The sequence below is a fragment of the Oncorhynchus kisutch genome, linkage group LG5 (genome assembly GCF_002021735.2).
Source record: "Oncorhynchus kisutch isolate 150728-3 linkage group LG5, Okis_V2, whole genome shotgun sequence".
NCBI classification, from domain to species: domain Eukaryota; kingdom Metazoa; phylum Chordata; class Actinopteri; order Salmoniformes; family Salmonidae; genus Oncorhynchus; species Oncorhynchus kisutch.
In genome coordinates, this window is record NC_034178.2 from 61,225,692 (window position 1) to 61,246,206 (window position 20,515).

A 20,515-nucleotide genomic window follows, 5' to 3' on the forward strand; every position below is an offset into this window, starting at 1 on the left:
AATACACACAGCTAAAGTTCCTATGACGTGATTGCCAGGGAACCTCACCCACCCACACACGCAGAATGTTGAGAGCATTGCTTCCTCTTAAGTGGATGTGTGTCGACGAAGTGGTCCCCTCGAGTCTAGTTGCAGATCCATTACCGTTGTTGTGTTGGAGCCACAGGAAAGCTGTTGTGCTCAGCACAACGCTGCCAGTCTGTGGGGATTCAGTAATAGTAATGACCTGAAACTCTCCACACCCTTGGATCCCAAACGTATCAATGGGACCCATCTAAGGTTTTTGGGTCTTTTCCAGTGACCCACTAAATACAGAAAAGCTAGATTCCTATTTTAAGGAACAACACAAAAGGGGTTTCCTGCAGTCAACCATCTTTGCTCATATCGGATGCACATCAAAAGCGTTATTATGCCCCTTGTACACAACACAGTTTTTGTTTTGCGTTAAACAATAGACTTGATGTTTTGTTACAACGAACGGCAGAACACATTGCCCTTTCCTGCAGTAAAATGACCAAATCGCCTTCTGGAGCCCTCATGGTGGAATGTCATTAATATTTTCAGTGCTTAAAAACCTCTTAAGTATTTTGGTCTAAAATGACATACCCAAATCTAACTGCCTGTAGCTCAGGACCTGAAGCAAGGATATGCAAATTATTGATACCATTTGAAAGGAAACACTTGGAAGTTTGCGGAAATGTAAAATTAATGTAGGATAATATAACACATTAGATTTGGTAAAAGATAATACAAAGAACAAAAGATGCATCTTTTTTTTCCCCCATCATCTTTGAAATGCAAGAGAAAGGCCACAATGTATTATTCCAGTTTAGGCGCCATTTAGATTTTGGCCACTAGATGGCAGCAGTGTACGTGCACAGTTTTAGACTGATCCAATGAACCATTGAATTTCTGTTCAGAATGTTGGATCAAGTCTGCCCAAATGTGCCAAATTGGTTTATTGATTCATTTTCAAGTTCATAACTGTGCACTCTTTGAAACAATAGCTTGGTATTCTTTCACTGCAATAGCTGCTGTAAATTGGACAGTGCAGTTAGATTAACACAAATGTAAGCTTTCTGCCCATATCAGATATGTCTATGTCCTGGGAAATGTTCTTGTTACTTAGAACCTCATACTAATCACATTAGCTGCACGTTAGCTCAGCGTCCCATGGTTGAGACCGATCCTGTAGAGACTTGTAAATCGCGAGGTGCCAGAACAAAAAGTGAGCGTCAGAGGTGGTTGAACTCGGGAGCTCTGAGGTCCCGAAAATCATGAGAAATAAAGCCATGCATATACACTGTATATCGTCGCATTTGTGTAGTGGCATTGAGCAGCATAGAGGCACTTACAGAAGTTGCACACATGGGGAACATTTTTTAGTAGCCTAGGGTCTGGGAAAAATGTCCTTTTATAAACGCATTTTATGCAATTCAACGTAATTTTACATGACTGGAGGCTTTGGCAGAATATTTTTTCAACCGCACAAATGATCAAAATGACAGGCTACTTTGACACTAACAAACTGAGAATCTGAGATCAATAAAAATGACCTTGTTTTGAATACATCAATAGCCTAGGCCTAGGTGTGTGGAGACATATTGGCTACAATATGATAAGGAAACTATAGTCCTTAAAATGCTTTCCAGTTTCACTGACCCACCCAATGATGAGCAGCTCTCTCGCTGGTGGTGCCAAAAGCCTATCTTACTCTTCTTTTACTTTGTAAACTAATATTTGGAAGTTGATCAAATATTTTGGTAGCCTACAGCAGGCTCATGTCTATCAGAGCAGAGAAAGGGAGAGAGATCATATAAAGTGATTATCATTCTAGTTCTGTGAGAGACACATGCGCTCTCCTCACGCAGCCACCGCCAGTCGTTGGTCTCAAAAATGCTGTAGGTTACAATGTTACGTAAACCATAAGCCCAGGTCAGCCCAACTCTTAGAATATCAGGACCAGGCTGAAAATCTACTTTTTCACACTGTGTTTTTAAGGGGGAAGGAGAATTAATGAAGAGGCAACTCGAATGAACCTTGATCTCTTTTATTAGAATTTATACATGACATGAGGTATCGGATACAGATAGTTTCCGGAAAAAAACAGATGTGCCGACCCTGTTCTGGCAGGATCCAGCTCAAGATAAGCACTTTCACAATTAAAAACATAAATTTTTTAAATATCAGATTCTGTGTCAAACAGTTTTGTTATACATTATTTCAGTCTTCTGTGATGTATATAAAGTGTCATATTGGAATGCAAATTCAACATGGAATATATCTACAGAAGTTAACTGTTTGTCTGTTACCCTCATTGTTTTATTCCTGAGTCTGATAGTGACCCTGACAGGGGAGATGAAGGCTTTTTCTCCTGTACCCTCTTTACCTTAAAATACTTGATCCAGCCACACTGTGTTACAGGTAGTTTCATGTTTCACTCTAATCAGTTTAACTCATGTGTGAACACATGCTTGTAGGTGGCGGGAAGCCCTATCAGCATCATATTTGTGGATAGTATGCATTAGAGTTGCAGGATTGGTCTGTGTTTAAGTGCTACAGTGGATGGAATATTGTGTGTACAAAGAATGCGTACAGATTTAAGTGATGTAGGGCAGAAGGAGTGGTGTGTTTTAATAGAAATCTGTTGGTAAAACTCTTCACTGACATGATAGGTGGTGGCTTATTTCCGAAAATGCCTTCTCTGGGTTGTTTGGTAATGCAAAGTCAATTCATATTCTCTTTCCATATCACAGTCTTTGTAAGATGGATGCCAAGCTTCCTAGAGAGGAAACTCACTAACTTCTCTAGTCAGTCTAAGACAAAGTAGAATGATTTGAGAGGAAAGAGAGCGTTCCCGGCAGTTAATTGATGCTTGATTAGTGGAATATTTGCCGAGCCACGGAAAGGGCCTCTAGCTGTTGTATAAATAATAGATATAGACAAAGAGTCAGTATTATTGACTGACAAGTCCAATGATCTCAAATCAAGACTAATGGATCTACAGTAGTGGAAGAGCAATGTGAAACACAAAGAAGACAATTATGAGTGAGCGACTAGCATAGCAGAGTTAATGCTCGTGGTGTGTGTGTACAGGTGTGTGTTTGCCTATTTGCATGTCGTCCTATTTTTTACAAACACATACAATTTTGATCCGAATGTGTTTGTATGTTAGCGTGTGTCCGCAAGTGAGGGAGTGACTGTCCTCCTCATTATATGGCACAGTAAAGCTGATGCAGGGCCCAGATACGCCAGCATGGTTTGATTAATGATGCTGTGGGGTATGTCCCATGTGTGACAGACAAACTAAAGGAGAACAGGCAGCAGTGTCTGAGTAAAGACCTGATCATTCACAGACATTCCACCCTATATCTCTTTGGTGTCTTTCATCCCAGAGCCTTGAAGAATGTAACATGGAACATTTCTCTCTAAAGTATTCTCTATTTATTTCTACCAACACTGGTTTTTACAAGGCAGTTGTATTATCCCTATTCCAGTGTTTCCCGAACTCAGTCCTGGGGACCTCCCTGGGTGCACATTTCGTTTTTTTGCTCTAGCACTACACAGCTGATTCAAGTAACCAACTCATCATCAAACTTTGATGATTTGAATCAGCTGTGTAGTGCTAGATCAAAAAAACTATATGTGCTCCCATGGGCCCCAGGAGCGAGTTTGGGAAAATCTACCCTATTCGAATGTATTTAGCCTCTCGTTGTGAGCGTAGTTACACTCCAATTCTCATGGTGGCGATAATGCCCAAATAGCTGCCATCTGCATAGTCAGAAAACCCACCCGAAGAAACGCCTTCTTTCTCGGCGCCTGGTTTTTGAAACGCTTGGAAAAGTTGGACCAGACAGGTGTGGCAGCTTGCGTTGCTAGAGACAACGTAGCCCACTTATTGTAACGATTTACAATAGATGTTGCCTTTGATAGCAGCTGGAAACATCCGCCGTGGGACACTGTTCCAGGAAGGACCAAAGTCCGTAAGTATCTGCTCATGTTTGTTTTCAATATATTTGTATTTAAAAAAAAATTAAAGTTCGCAAAGTTTAGCTGGCTATAGTAGCTAATACCCTGCTTGCTTGCTAAAACGTGGAGGTGAGTCCGTTTCAATCTGTTTAGCTAACTTTGGCAGCTAGGCTAGCTATCTATTATTTATAATCTTGCTAACGTTATAACTACCTACCAAATAAATAAAGTCGGAGAGAAAAGGCTATACTAGAAACAGAGTTTCTAAAACATACTGTACTGTCTTTGATAGAAAATCTTTGAAGTCCCCTGCTGGGTTTCTGTCACGTGCATTATCAGGACATGGAATCGACCGTGCTGAACCTGCACAACCATTTCCAGAATCTTTGTGCATGCTCCGATATTCTCAATGAGGGCCTCGAACCACGTAAGTGACCAGTGTAGTATGCTTTTGGTAGATTGTTGAATCAGTGCCCATGCCATTGCATATCAGGGATGGCAGGTTTTCAGCAGACCAGAAACTCGTTGAAAAACCATGTGTAATGACATTGAACGATTAACTAGCAACTGGAGGTTTGCTGCAGTAAGCATTCCAGGTGCCCTTGCACAAGACACTTAATGACCCCAAACTGAAAGGGGGGTGGAGGTAGGTTTGGGAAAAAAACCGCTAAATCATCTAAAATGGATAACAAAATGACCTATTGTTCATTCACTTAGACAAGGTGGAACCCTTGCCCATCTCTGTTGCCTCCTACCTGAAAGAATGTTGGCATCAATGCCCCCCTGTTCACCCCTCACCAGAAAAACCATAGGGGAGATTGACTTTAAAAGAGTAAACTGGTCTGAATGAGATAAAAGCAGATCTTCAACCAATAACCATCCCCTTGGCTTTATTTCTTTGTACAGAGTTCATCCAAATGGCTCTGAACTTCGAGGACTGCAGGAGGAAGTGACTGCAGTGGGAGGAGGAACTGGGAGCCTGCAAGGAGGTGCTGACGAAAACAGAGACTGAGACGGGGGCTCTGGAGATAAAGCTGAAGCACGTCCGCAACCAGGTGGACGTGGAGATCAGACGGCGCCAGCGGGCAGAGGCAGAATACGAGAAACTGGTTGGTAAACAGTTTATAAGACTGCCAGTTTTTTTTAAAGTTTCTTTTTTACTTAAAAAAAAACAAACTCTTCTGCTCTTCTGCACACCAATATCTCTACCTGTATGTACATGACCATCTGATCATTTATCACTCCAGTGTTAATCTGCAAAATTGTAATTATTCGCCTACCTCCTCATACCTTTTGCACACAATGTATATAGACTCTCTTTTTTTTCTACTGTGTTATTGACTTGTTAATTGTTTACTCCATGTGTAACTCTGTTTTCTATTCACACTGCTATGTTTTATCTTGGTCAGGTCGCAGTTGTAAATGAGAACTTGTTCTCAACTAGCCTACCTGGTTAAATAAAGGTGAAATAAAAAAAATAAAAAAAATATTTAAAGGGGGCTGAACAACAGATTTGTACCTTGTCAGCTCGGTGATTCGAACTTGCAACCTTTCAGTACAGGTCGCAGGTAATTCTATGTCAGAATTGTACATGTTGTGGTGGCTTCTATTGCGTAATGTTGCTCATTTGTGATGTTTACTGTCAAAAAGAGGACAAAGTTTGAAGACATCTATGGTTAGATGAATTAGTTACTAGTTATGTGTTGGTAAGAAATTCACAGAATCACACTGTTTGGGGGGCTATGATATTGTGGGGTAATTTCCTGATCTCTGTGTAGGAGCTCCAGCAGCAGCCTCCACCTGAGTGAGGAGCAACGCTCTGCCCTCGCCTTCCTCAACGCCCACTCCCAGGCCGCACAGGCTGCCAAGAACAACCCCAACCTCAACACCTTCCACAGGCACTGTACACCCCTTTACTAGGCCCTCATCAGCCATGCCTGGCCTGCATTCATTGGAGCACCCAACGGAAATAGTTTTGAAATGCAAAACAAATATATATGTTTCCTTGAAGACGTAATTAGATATGCCTATCCTGTTTCGGAACGTTTGATTCAGTTTTGTGTTTAGTGAATATGACCCAGATTGTTCAGGTTCAGAAAGGGATTGTAACCAAGCCTATCGTCATGTCTTTCAGGTTAACCACCATAGATGAATCTGCTTCCTTGTTGTCAGACATTAGCTATGACAAAACAGATGATTCTCTGGTTACTATTGCATGTCCCCAAGGGGACATTTGTCTTGGACATCATAGTGACACATCACAAAAATACATGAAAACAATATGCCAAAATAGAAAAAGTGACAAACAGATATAGCCACACTAATAGTACCTTTATAAACATGAACTATTGGGTTGTCATCGCTCTATATTTCCTGTAGGATTGGGACTCTTCTGTGATGAGGAAAGTGCGACTGAGAACTGCAGAAAAGGGTGAGTGGATAGTTACTGTTTAGTTTAGAGCTTGACAGATCATCAATGGAAATGTAGGTACATTTTTTAAATCATTTTATATCTAAAGTGTCCAGTCAAGGTTAGTGTGGGAAAGTAGTGCTACAATGCGCAGTCATTTGGAAGTACTGTTAGCTCAGTCATTCCTATTTGTTTCCACAGCGTTCATCCAGAACCCTTGCTGAGCCGCCACAGCAGGTGGTGAAGAAACCCCGCTCCACCTGCCGCACTTCCGAGAGGGTACTACACAATGCATTGCCTGACCACTCGCCCTGAATTTAATTCCTTCGTTTCTATTGATCGCTACATTCATTCAGTCTGAAACTGCAATCCTAGAAGTTGTTTGTGACTTCAAAATGAGGGGTATTGAACAAAATAAATGAATAAGTGATTGGTTCTTCTCTAACCAATCGAAGTTGATAACGTCATGTAGGCTGGCTCCAACCCAAAGAATTGGTTTCTGGGACCAATCAGAACAGTCAGAATGTGTTCGCATTCTAGACATGTTTTATTTATTTTTATTTAACCAGGTAAGTTGACTGAACATTCTCATTTACAACAACGACCTAAGGAATAGTTACAGGGGATAGGAGGGGGGGATGAATGAGCCAATTGTAATCTGGGGGTGATATGCTGGCCGTGACAGTATGAAGACCAGATTGGGAATTTAACCAGGACACCGGGGTTAACACCCCTACTCTTACGATAAGTGCCATGGGATCTTTAGTGACCACAGAGAGTCAGGACACCCGTTTAACCTCCCATCCGAAAGACGGCAACCTACACAGGGCAATGTCCCCAATCACTGCCATGGGGTGTTGGGATGTTTTTTTAGACCAGGGGAAAGAGTGCCTCCTACTGGCCCTCCAACACCACTTCCAGCCACACCTGATCTCCCATCCAGGTACCGACCAGGACCAACCCTGCTTAGCTTCAGAAGCAAGCCAGCAGTGGGATGCAGGGTTTTCAGCAGGCAAATTCCAACTAATCGTAGAGAAGAACTGTCGGTTTGGCTGGAGCGGTGTGGATGGGTATCCAGGCAACTCCTCAATGTAGCTAATGCTACAGAAAAACAGAATTTCTAACCGTAGTCTCACTTGATTTGGATAGCACTCAGCACACTGCTATTCAATGTGTTGAATTTCAGTCAAAAGACCCATTTCCCGCCCGTGAAAAGTTGCGGACTCCGTTTGGCACCAAAAAGAGGCTTGTTTACATTGAAGTGAATTTGACAACATCCAAATTCAGATGCAGCACATTTAAGTTAACAAAGTAGTCAGATGGTTATCATCTCCAACATTGCAGATGTCAGAGGATTGATTACCTAGCAACCCAAGCGAGACAAGGTAAAATATAACAAATAGAGCTAGATAAAGCCAGAAGAGTAATATACTTGTTGAACATACAGTAGCTATAGCCATTGTGGGTTTTCATGGTCATCACTCACTGCTAAGTTTGTCAAGGTCCCAACATCGGAGTAAAGCTATTCTGCTACAGGGTTTTTGATGTTAGCATGTGCACGCATCACTCGAACGTTTGCAAGTAAACAAAACATTGCTCTGTAGACCTTTATCAGTTGTTTCAAATTGTTAAAAAAAATATGCTTCTGTTTTGCTTTCTCCTTTTTCAGCATTATTTCATGTGACTCAAGTTTTATATATGTATTACAGGTGAATGAGTCCATAGTGACCAAGACACCATCACAGTGCCTGTCAATGGAGGTCTGGTAGAGGCCTTGTCCACCATGGAGACAGTGCCTGGCTACTGGACAGGCAGCAGGAAGAGGACCGGTGAGACGGCACTAACAAGCCTGTAGTACCTTATTCTTGAAAGCCATGTTCAGATGCGCACAAAGAAAATTAAGTAGTTCTTCCAGTTTGAGGGGTGTAAACTTGACATTCTCTTGTTTTTCCAGCTGCTCAGGGCTGGGACACTACTTCTATTGACCAATCAGAGGCAGCTAGCGAGGCTCCCAGCACCCCATGCAGTAAGGCTCCGTCCCCAACCAAAACACCCAGAGCCAAAGTGGGGGCCCGAAAGCACGAGTTCCTTGCCAAAACGGTACACGTTCTGTTATTACTTTTGTTTGTAACACACTTTTGTCTGTAATACACTTGTTGTTCTGTGGGGATCTAATTAGCATAATAATAAAACAATTCCATCAAAATCCATCAGTTTAAGATAGATGTATTTTTTTTCCCATTGGGTGCGTCTCAATCCACCACATCTGCCTATGTCGCACTCCCACATCAGGTGACAGAGCTAGAGCGATGTTTGCCAGACCATGAAAATCGGTGTCTCATGAAAACGTCTTTAGGTTTGGCCTACAAACCTGTGTCACCAGCGTCCGTCTGTTCCGTCCCCTCTCCTCACACAGGTGATCAGGTCAGAGTTCTGTGTGCCGTGTGGAAGGAAGACCAAGTTTGGGAAGCTCTACCTGAGGTGCCAGGACTGCAGGCTGGTGGCTCACCCAGAATGCCGTGACCGCTGCACCCTGCCGTGTAACCCTATCTCTACAGGCAGCACCCCCAGCAGGATCAGAGAGGTATTACACCTGGGGAGTTAGTTATATATTCTTAGATTGACAACACTTCATATTTGCAATGCTTATACAGCAATAACTACTAATAATTTTGTATTTATGATTCAGTGTCCTGGGTATGGTTAGCTGGATTATGACTGGTTTGTATCACACCATATGTGTTTTGAATGCCTTCCCCAAATGTCCCATGTCATGAGTGTTTATCTTGTGTTGCAGCCAAGCACCCTTGCAGACTACGCTCCCTCCTCCTCTCCCATGATCCCTGCCCTGGTGGTCCACTGTGTCAAGGAGATCGAGCACAGGGGTTTACATGAGGTGAGCAGCCATTTCAGCTCTTAAATGTTGCCACTTTGGCACATACAAAATTCACTTTACTTTTTTTTATGCATATCAGCACTTTTTTACAAATGTTTTGTTTTTACCTTGATAATTTCCATTGAACTGATGTCATCATTCCTATCCTGACTGCCAGTTAATATTCCTTTCTTTCTTTCTCCCTCCCTCCCTATCAGATGGGTCTTTACCGTGTGTCGGGTGAGGGGCACACAGTGAAGGAGCTGAAGCAGAGCTTCCTGCAGGGGAGGACAGTGCCTGTCCTGGCCAAGGTGGAGGACATCCACTGTGTCACCGGCCTCCTCAAGAACTTCCTGAGAAACCTCCCGGAGCCTCTACTCACCTTCCGCCTCAACCGCGACATCATGGAGGCTGCAGGTCCATCTTCAGCTGTTGGCTGACGCATTGGTTTCTTCACCTTGTAAGTAGTCTATGGACCTCTTATGATACTCCTCTTGTCTTGAACACAGAAATCCAGGACAATGGCAATAGCCTGTCGATGATCTACCAGACCATCAGTGAACTGCCCCATCCTAACAGAGACACTCTGGCCTATCTGTCCATCCACCTGCAGAGGTATGGCAGAGCTTCAATCCACCTCATGGTTACTCCATCAAACTGCCATTTAAGGCACAATCTGTAACTTGCAAAATCAGTCAAAAGTGGAGCCCCTGCCTGCACGTGTTTGTAAACTGTAGTGGTGAATGTCGGTAAATGTAACTGTTAATGTTATTTAAATTCTGTAGTAACCGCCCCCATAATAAAATACGAGTTTAAAAGCAAGTCCTGATTTCACAAGGCTATGGAGGAGCTTGAACCTAACTTGAATCCCTCTGAAATGGTTGACGATGTTCTATCAGGGTGGCCCAGTGTGTACTAGACACCAAGATGGACATCACCAATCTGGCAAGAGTGTTTGGACCCACTCTGGTGGGTCATGCCGTCCCAGACCCAGACCCCATGACCATCCTGCACGACACCAACAGACAACCACGGGTATGTAGAGATCTATATAAATATACATTTAGACATGCATATGTAAAATAATATTCAGACCCTAAGCTGAATTTAAGTTATTTCTATATTATGTGGACACTTATTTATCAGCTGTCTAGTTGAACAGAATATTATTATATTACAGTACCCTTTTGAATACCCAATAACAATGATTCTCTCCACACAGAGAAAAGTACTGTTCTTTCTACACAAGGCTATTCTTAAGTGGTGAAAACAGTTTTGAGAGATTCCTATTGGTGTACACAGGTGATGGGGTGCTTGTTGGCCCTTCCTTATGAGTACTGGAGCCAGTTCACAGTGGAGCAGCACACCCATCCAGACGATGTGGTCAAAGACGATGCTAACTGCTACAACACTCCAGACCACAAAGGTAAGCAGCTTTGAGAACCTGTCTCTCCTGGCCTATAGACATACAGTAGTGTCAAGGAAGGTCTAAAATACCAAACATAAAGTATCCTTTACCATTGCTATGTTAATAGTTTAAAAAGGTACTGAATTAAGTAAATGGCATGCTCTTAGTTTCACTTTGTAGCTACAGTACAGTTTCACACTGGTAGGTATGTGTGTGTAATGCTTGAATGTGATGTGGAAATACGGGGTGGGCAATTTTCCAAAATGATTTCACAATATTGGCCCGTCTGAAATAATAATATCCTCCTAAATATGTTAATTCTCTGGCCACACAGTGAGCATGCTGGGACCAGTGACCACTCCAGAACACCAGATGACTAAAACACCCTCTTCCAGCTCCCTGTCCCAGCGCATGAAACAGACTTTCTCCAGCACCACTATGTAAGCACCACACTCTAACCATAGGGCACATCTCAAATGAGTCTAATGTGTTTTAGGGCTGTCCCCGACAACAACAAAAATCTTGGTCGACCGAGAGTCGTCTGGTCGAAATGTGAAAACGTGTATTTTTCCATATATAAACAAATCCTATGTGTTTTAATCAAATCAACTATATGCACTGAGCTTGTCTGATGCTTTAAGTGCACGGTTTGATGAAACTGTGCACTTATAGTCCCAATAGTCACATGCATGACTAGAGGCAGTCTGACCACAATTGATTTGATTGTGCCGGGCTGGACTCAGACTTGCAGCTCTGTGTTAAAAAACAAATGACAGTGAGTGACTGTGTGACTAACATCTGTTGTCTCTCTCTCTCTCTCTTACCCTGCTGCAGCGACCACCACAGAACATCAACAGCGTTTATCGCTTTGTCTGTGTTGCTGAAGCTGCAACATAATTACAGCCATTTCTGATTGAACAGTTCTGTTACCGAAATCCCTCTTTGTTTAGGAAAAACATTCCCTATTCCCTCAATACGTGACCATCGCATGCACGTGACCAATAGGGCCTGAACTATATCATAATCGCATCAATAAATTGCCTATAACAAACTCTAAACACGTAGCACATGTGACAGCAAAATGGATGCAGAGGATGTGACAATTGTTTTTTGAAACTGGGCAATGTTTACTGCTTCCTCGGGAGGTAAAGGGGAAGTCAGATGTGTGGAATGCATTTGACTAGTTGTGGGAAATACTGGAGGTCAATAAATAAGTTAAATAGCAAGCGCTGAGTGCGTATTATGTGTGCCGAACAGGTTCTGTATAGATTACAATATATTTTTCTGACCATTTGTAACATTGAATGTATTTTCCGAAATGGAACTTTATTTATTTATTGTTTACGCTAATTATTCTTGGGTCGCTTATTTTAACTAAAATGCTTGATTGCATTTCAAATCATGAATGTCTCGTATGCTGTGTGATGACATGAACACATAAATGATTGATTGATACAGTAGCCTATATAAGTATTGTAATATAGGCTTCAGGAAGTTATGCTATTAAGACTCCACAGGATGGGCTCTTGGGGCTACAGCTCGAAGGTGGTTATACAAGGCTGCTATACTAAGCCTACTAATGATAATGACATTACTTATTATTATAATGATGATCATAATAACTATAAGAAGGAATTTGGAACAGCGTAAACGGCACTAAATCAATTCTAAATGATACCAGAGAGGCTGTTTTTATTTAAAAATATATCATTTAAGCCATTACAGCATAGCAAAGATCAAAACCAGTTTAATCTTGGCGCTCACGGAATCACTAGGCTATTAAACCAACATTCAGATCCTGCTTTTGTTGCCTGTTTGTCTTATTTCTGTAGATATATTGATGATCTATTAAACCAGGCACATGTAAGTTAGGCTATTGATTTATAGATCGAATTAAGTTGGTTTCCTCTCTTCACTTTTCTTAGACTATTAAGACGGGCTGTTTTCTCATCTCCTAACTCCGCTGCTGCCTCCGCCTCATTGTTCTCAACACAGATATGCCTGTTAACTTTGCTATTATGCACATAGCAACATGGTCTAGGAAAATGCACAGTTTCAGAACAAGAAAAATAGAAAGCACATTTGTTATAAAATAATATTTTTATTAGTGTTGCACTGTTCTTATGTAATATGACCGTATACATTTTCAGCGGCACATGTCATAGAGTGATGGACTGTGTCATCCCCACGGCCTCCACAATGGATTAGTCCACTCAGACAGGCGTGAATCAGGCAGGTCTCTTGTACACCATGATTTATTTGTTTTGCTACTGCTCAACTAAGGAAATCTCGGTCGACCAACAGCCTATTGACCAAACAATCGACCAGTCAAGTAAATGGAGTCAGCCCGAAATGTGTTTTATTGGGTGATAAATCTGCCTGAATGTATTTTTTATATTCTCGTTAGCTTGGATTATCTGTTCTTAATTTGCTTAATCTGTGGTTATATCAGAGTGATGCAGTTTAATGTTTTTTATTCTTATATACATTTACAGATTTGGAAGCAAGAGCAAGGCATCCACTAGCTCAAGTCGCCAAGAAGGCTTCTTTGCCTCCCCTCAGCTGAAGTAATGGTCAAACCACGGGATTATGGTGTAACATTATTTTAAACTCTTTTTCTAAAGAACTAATGAGGTTGTGGTTGTGTATTTTTACATAGCCACTGTACATGGGAAACCACTGCAATGTCACCATGTCTTTACTATTTTATATCAAACATATTTTTTGTGCAATATTAGATTTAGCTTTAAACATGGTCATTCTTGTTAACATATCTACTACTGTAATATGGGAAGCTACTGCTGTATATTTTATACCAATTTATATCACAAACTTATTTTAAACTCTATTTTCTAACGAACTATGCAATATTTAATTTTGCTTTAAAACACTAATGACTTGAAATAGCTTTATTTAACGTTAAACTAAAATCACTATTACACAAATCACTTAGCCTAAAATATCAACATAAAAAGGATTATGAGGTTTGAATCTCTATATTTAATGGGATACCTTTTGTATTTACGATAATTAATCAGTATGATCTGATCCGTCTAATCATGGGAGAAAGAGTAACTGTTAGCCAGTGTGAAGTTGCTGCTACATCAAACCAAGGACCTTTGGTGATCCGACATGGGCTCAAATACTTTTTTCAAATCTTTAAGTACTGTTATCATTTACTTTAGCCTGCCTAGAATGCTAAATGGACAGGATTTGCAGTTTTGCCACTATTCTATTAGTTCCATTGTGCCAGGCAAGCTCAATCAAGCCTAGCTAAAGTATTTGAAACCAGGTCTGGTATTGACCAGTATACATTACAGTACATAGTGTTTTGTAATGCATTAGTTGATTAGGTCTATAAATGTTGCATTGGTAGTGGAACTCTTTTATTCTGTGATTGTAATCACGGAGTTGGAGTGACACTAGCATTGGATTGGAACAGAAACAACAACATTTGCACAGTCCTGTAAACGTTAATGTTATCTGTATTTTGGAATGCAATGATTGTATGTTTTTCTTTATTGATGATTTAAGTAGTTTTTTTTTTTTGTGGTAAAATAATAATGCTAACCTTTTATTAGATAACACATAAGAGGGGATTATGTAAACTTTCTAACCAAAGATGGCAAAGACCACCAGAATGTCCCTCAGGCTATATCTGTAAGAATTTGAAAAATGGTTGTAATTGTCCTGTTTATTGATACACAATTCTCCCAAATAAATGTACACCTTGATGGGAAGGTGCTGTAGAAAGAGTTGAAGATTTCAATACAATAACACTGGAGTGATTTCACTTTCAGGCGTGTTTAGCTGAGTAGTTTCAAGGGGATGCAATTGCACCATTTGACACACCATCAAAATGCTCTGTTTATACTATCTTTCCCCCTCTAAGAAATGCAATTTGTTGATCATGTGAATATAAAGTTTGTACCAACTTTTTTTTTTGTATGCTCAGTTTCTTGTTTGAAGACAGGATTAAAGGGATATTTCACTCAAATCGGTTCTTCGGATCTAAAAAGATTTACAAAAATCTCTGAAACTGGAAACACTTATCTCCCTCACTAGCTTTAAGCACCAACTGTCAGAGCAGCTCACAGATTACTGCACCTGTACATAGCCCACCTATAATTTAGCCCAAACAACTACCTCTTTCCCAACTGTATTTAATTTTAATTAATTAATTAATTTTGCTCCTTTGCACCCCATTATTCTTTATTTCTACTTTGCACATTCTTCCATTGCAAAACTACCATTCCAGTATTTTACTTGCTATATTGTATTTACTTTGCCATCATGGCCTTTTTTGCCTTTACCCCCCTTCTCACCACATTGCTCACAATGTATATAGACTTGTTTATACTGCATTATTGACTGTATGTTTGTTTTTACTCCATGTGTAACTGTGTGTCGTTGTGTCTGTCGAACTGCTTTGCTTTATCTTGGCCAGGTCGCAATTGTAAATGAGAACTTGTTCTCAACTTGCCTACCTGGTTAAATAAAGGTAAAATAAATAAATAAAAAATTTGTCTGAAGTTTACTTAGTCTGTTTCATTCTATCGGTTGTATAGATTCAATCCCAAATAAAAGGAAGAGATTGGCACACAATTATTTTCCTTTCAACTGTTGTACTGGCTTCTTTTATCCTTACTAGCACAGATTTTGAAGACAGTTTTTGGCTACTTGCAATGATCGGGATATGCAAAGTCTTATTAGTGTGCACCACATCCCATTTGAAACCAATGTACTTCTGTCAGACCTCATGCAGAATCTATGCATGGCGTAATTCACATCTAGGATGTTTGGAGGGGAAGCGAAGGAGTGATGGAGATGGAAGGGGGTGGAGAGAGCGTTTGGACCAGCAAATCACTTTATTTCCTCCAATTTGGTATCAAACACAACAGGCTGCTGCTACAGAGTGCCTGCTACTGCTGTGGTGCCCCATTAAAACAATGTATTGCTGCCTTAAGAGCAGTACACATGACACATTTTCTCCTCCCTCGCTCTCATTTATACTTCTTATCCCTGGCTGGCTGCTGTTAGACAAGCTCGTCAGAGTGGCTCATTACAGGCCCAAATGGGCAGAGATATCACCATACCCGCCTACCTACCCATCAGCGCCTGCAATCCCTGGCATAAATGCCTCCTGTCACCTGAGAGAATGCCTCAAACAGCCAGGCTTGCCAGCCCAGAGTCTCTATGCCCATCATGGCTTCAACAGACATATCATACCTGGATGCTTCAGAAAGGTGCAAAGTTACCCAATTTTTTTTCAGATAGAAATACACTGCTCAAAAAAATAAAGGAAACACTTAAACACAATGTAACTCCAAGTCAATCACACTTCTGTGAAATCAAACTGTCTACTTAGGAAGCAACACTGATTGACAAGTTTCACATGCTGTTGTGCAAATGGAATAGACAACAGGTGGAAATTATAGGCAATTAGCAAGACATCCCCAATAAAGGAGTGGTTCTGCAGGTGGTGACCACAGACCACTTCTCAGTTCCTATGCTTCCTGGCTGATGTTTTGGTCACTTTTGAATGCTGGCGGTGCGTTCACTCTAGTGGTAGCATGAGACAGAGTCTACAACCCACACTAGTGGCTCAGGTAGTGCAGCTCATCCAGGATGGGACATCAATGCGAGCTGTGGCAAGAACGTTTGCTGTGTCCAGAGCATGGAGACACTACCAGGAGACAGGCCAGTACATCAGGAGATGTGGAGGAGGCCGAAGGAGGGAAACAACCCAGCAGCAGGACCGCTACCTCCGCCTTTGTGCAAGGAGGAGCAGGAGGAGCACTGCCAGAGCCCTGCAAAATGACCTCCAGCAGGCCACAAATGTGCATGTGTCTGCTCAAACGGTCAGAAACAGACTCCATGAGTGTGGTATGAGGGCCCGATGTCCACAGGTGGGGGTTGTGCTTACAGCCCAACACCGTGCAGGACGTTTGGCATTGGTCTTGTAAGTGTAAATCAAAAGAGTGAATGTGAATATGGGATACTATGTATCAAAACTAGATGTTCAGAAGACATTGTTCTGTTAAGATTAAACTAGGCTTTTATTACACACCTAAAACCTCACCACTCATCTGTTAATGAGATGACATTAGATGTTGACCACACATTATTGCATCCCAAGATCAACTGTACACCCAACCTAGATTGCAACAGAGCTACTCGTCACTGGGAAGGTTCACAAACAACACCTATTCTAAGGATCTCTCCCAGAACAGAAATTAAGATAATTCAGTGATTTGACATCATGTTCTGGTTGGGATTTCAGACCACAAGGTAAGGACCCAACTAATAGTGAAATGTATTGTCTGATGCTTAAACTATAGTGAAATGTATGGTTATAGTAAATAAAATGTATTGTCTGATGCTTAAACTATAGTGAAATGTATGGTTATAGTAAATAAAATGTATTGTGTGATGCTTAAACTATAGTGAAATGTATGGTTATAGTAAATAAAATGTATTGTCTGATGCATAAACTATAGTGAAATGTATGGTTATAGTAAATAAAATGTATTGTGTGATGCTTAAACTATAGTGAAATGTATGGTTATAGTAAATAAAATGTATTGTCTGATGCATAAACTATAGTGAAATGTATGGTTATAGTAAATAAAATGTATTGTGTGATGCTTAAACTATAGTGACATTTATGGTTATAGTAAATAAAATGTATTGTCTGGGTCCAGTTTTACCTGGTTTGTGGGATCCTCCTTTCAGAAAACATTGCCTGCAGCACCCGGACGACCGTGACAGGTTAAATAAGGATTTTTTGACAATTGAGACATGGATTGTGTACGTGTGCCATTCAGAGGGTGAATGGACAAGACAAAATATTTAAGTGCCTTTGTATGTTGTATTTTTATGGATCCCCATTAGCTGCTGGCAAGGCAGCAGCTACTCCTCCTGGTCTTAGGTGCCAGGCGCACTGGTTTGTGTCATGAACTGCAACACTTCTTCACGCTCAACAGTTTCCTGTGTGTATCAAGAATGGTCAACCATTTTTAAACCACCTCATGTTAGTTACATAGACATTTCTTGGTTGTAGTTAGGGTTGCAAACAGGGATGTAGTGGTATAAAAAAAGATGGGTAAACTATAAACTAGTGGGTGATTGAGACAAGACGAACAACCACAGATATAAACCAAAACATGTTACATTTTTAGAACTGTATTGTTTGATTGCATTTTCATGCAGGTCTATTGGGAAGGCCTAATGTCATTTTCTATCGTAAAAATGACACAAAATGGACTTCACGTTCATGTTCTTAGTAAACTGAACAAGAGTATGAACACAAAAAGCTTATTTCTCTCAAATTTGGTGCACAAACTTGTTTACATCTCTGTTAGTGAGCATTTCTCCTTTGCCAAGATAATCCATAAACCTGACAGGTGTTGCATATCAAGAAGCTGATTAAACATAATTATCATTACACAGGTGCACTTTGTGCAGGGGACAATAAAAGGCCACTGTAAAATGTGCAGTTTTGTCACACAACATAATGCCACAGATCTCTCAAGTTTTGAGGGAGAGTGCAATTGGCATGCTGACTGCAGGAATGTCCACCAGAGCTGTAGCCAGAGAATTTCTCAGTCCAATTACGCTTTCGAGAATTTGGCAGTACGTCCAACCGGCCTTACAACCGCAGACCACATGTAACCACACCAGCCCAGGATCTCCACATCCGGCTTCTGTACCCGCGGGATTGTCTGAGACCAGCCACCCGGACAGCTGAAGAAACTGAGGAGTATTTATTCTTCACCTGCGTTATCATCTGAGGGGGAGTAGTTACAATCATATCGTCCAATTACGTTTCAATTAGCATGCTGTCTGCAGGTTTAATGCTACATTCATAATATGTTAGCCAAACAAAGTATATATCTCTGTGTAGTGTTGGCTGTTCTCTAAAAATAATTTGAGATCCTGAATATAGTAAATCAAAGCTCTGGTAACATTTATGTCCTCTGCATTGGTTGGTGTTGTATATACGCTTGTCATGAGGAGTCAATGGAAGCTAAAATCTTACGTTTTAAAGTGTTATTGAAGGAAGAGCTAAACAAGGAAACCCAACACTTCTCAATAAGATCTACACAGAGCTCTACATCACAGAGGGTGGAAGTTGAGAGGGCAATAATGAAAATGAGGTGAGACAGATTGAGACAGCATCCAGCAGAAAAGCAACACAAGAGATACCAATCAAATGCAATAACATCTTTAAACCCTTACATGGACAAGACAAATCTATCAGAAATTTGCCGACAATGGGATTCGCTGGCATTGGAAAAACAGTCTCTGTGCAGAAGTTCATTCTGGACTGGGCTGAAGGAAAAGCAAATCAGGAACTTCAGTTCATATTTCCACTTCCATTTCGGCAGCTGAACTTGATGAAGGGGAACAAACACAGCTTGATGGAACTTCTTCATAACTTTTTTTGGGAAACCAAGAATCTCCAAGTATGTTTGTCTTTGATGGTCTGGATGAGTGTCGACCTCCTCTGACTTCAAAAACAACGAAAAATGGTGTGACGTCACAGATTAAACCTCACTGGATGTGCTTTTGACAAACGTCATCAATGGGAATCTTCTCCCCTCTGCTCTCCTGTGAATAACTTCACGACTTGCAGCAGCCAATCAGGTCCCTCCTGAGTGTATTCACCAGGTGACAGAGGTACGAGGATTTAATGACCCACAGAAGGAGTACTTCAGATACAGATTCAGTGATGAGAACCTTACCAGCAGAATAATCTCACACGTAAAGACATCAAGGAGTCTCCATATCATGCGCCAGATACCCAGTCTTCTGTTAGATATCAGCTACAGTTCTTGAAGACATTTTAAATTCAGATAGGAGAGGAGAGATTCCCAAGACTCTGACTGAGATGTACACATACTTCCTGGTATTTCTGTCCAAATTAATAATGTGAAGTATCATGGGAAAAATGAGACAGATCTCCACTGGAATAAAGAGAGCATCATGACAATTGAGAAACTGTTTTTTCAACAGCTGGAGAAGGGCAATCTGATATTCTAATAGGAAGAACACGAAAGAGTGTGGCATTGATATCAGAAAGCGTCAGTGTACTCAGGAGTGTTCATCAATATCTTCAGAGAGGAGTGTGGTCTGTACCAGGAGAAAGTGTACTGCTTTATTCATCTGAGCATCCAGGAGTTTCTTGCTGCTATATGTCCTATCATTCACCAACAACAATGTGAGTCTAAATGCTGGACCACAATCAACCTGTACAGTGAAGCTGACACTGTTCTTTCAGAATAGTTGAAAATGAACAATCTGAGTAAATTATGGAAGTGTCTGAAGCTGTTAGGTTATAGTAACAGATTAAAGACCAAAGCTCTCAATCTTAGCTTGGACATGGGAGGAAAGGTTACATCAGATAAGACCATGGTTGCAGACAGTCTGAATAGCTATTTTACAACTATAGCTAATACATTAGTGAGCAAGTTACCTGGTCAATCAGGTTGTTATGGGGAGATTCTAGTCCAGCAGTTTTACTCACAGCAGGGGATTCAAGTAGATTATTTTTATTTGAAAAGGTGTCTGAGTAAACTGTGCTAGAGAGGCTGAAAGAACTTGACCATACACACCCTGTGTAATTCACATTGTGAATCTGTCTATTGAACTAGGGTGTTTTCCCAGTGAACTAAAACTTGCAATGGTCATTCCCTTATACAAAAAGGGAATAAGTTAGATCATGGAAACTATCCACCTGTCTCAATCCTGTGTGCTTTATCGAAGGTCATGGAAAATATTATGTTCAAGCAGATTGATTTCCTTGCATTACCTATTCTATGAGCTCCAATCTGGCTTCAGGAAATCCCAT

General features: G+C 40.9%; 1 protein-coding gene across 2 annotated transcripts; it reads left to right on the forward strand.

The window, feature by feature from the left end:
* Positions 1 to 3,691: 3,691 nt before the first annotated feature.
* On the forward strand, positions 3,692 to 14,783 carry LOC109891639 (rac GTPase-activating protein 1). Of its 2 annotated transcripts, none has more exons than XM_031825621.1 (16): positions 3,692 to 3,983; positions 4,262 to 4,396; positions 4,876 to 5,078; positions 5,748 to 5,867; positions 6,349 to 6,400; positions 6,581 to 6,658; positions 8,089 to 8,208; positions 8,334 to 8,479; positions 8,796 to 8,963; positions 9,177 to 9,275; positions 9,473 to 9,671; positions 9,764 to 9,869; positions 10,154 to 10,289; positions 10,557 to 10,680; positions 10,997 to 11,102; positions 13,158 to 14,783. In XM_031825621.1, exons 7-16 carry the CDS (start codon positions 8,163 to 8,165, stop codon positions 13,231 to 13,233), a joined length of 1,206 nt encoding a protein of 401 aa, XP_031681481.1. In that variant the 5' UTR covers positions 3,692 to 3,983; positions 4,262 to 4,396; positions 4,876 to 5,078; positions 5,748 to 5,867; positions 6,349 to 6,400; positions 6,581 to 6,658; positions 8,089 to 8,162; the 3' UTR covers positions 13,234 to 14,783. The 2 variants fall into 2 exon arrangements, with proteins under 2 accessions (XP_031681481.1, XP_031681480.1); XM_031825620.1 differs by lacking the exon at positions 13,158 to 14,783 and adding an exon at positions 11,497 to 13,151.
* Positions 14,784 to 20,515: the final 5,732 nt, after the last annotated feature.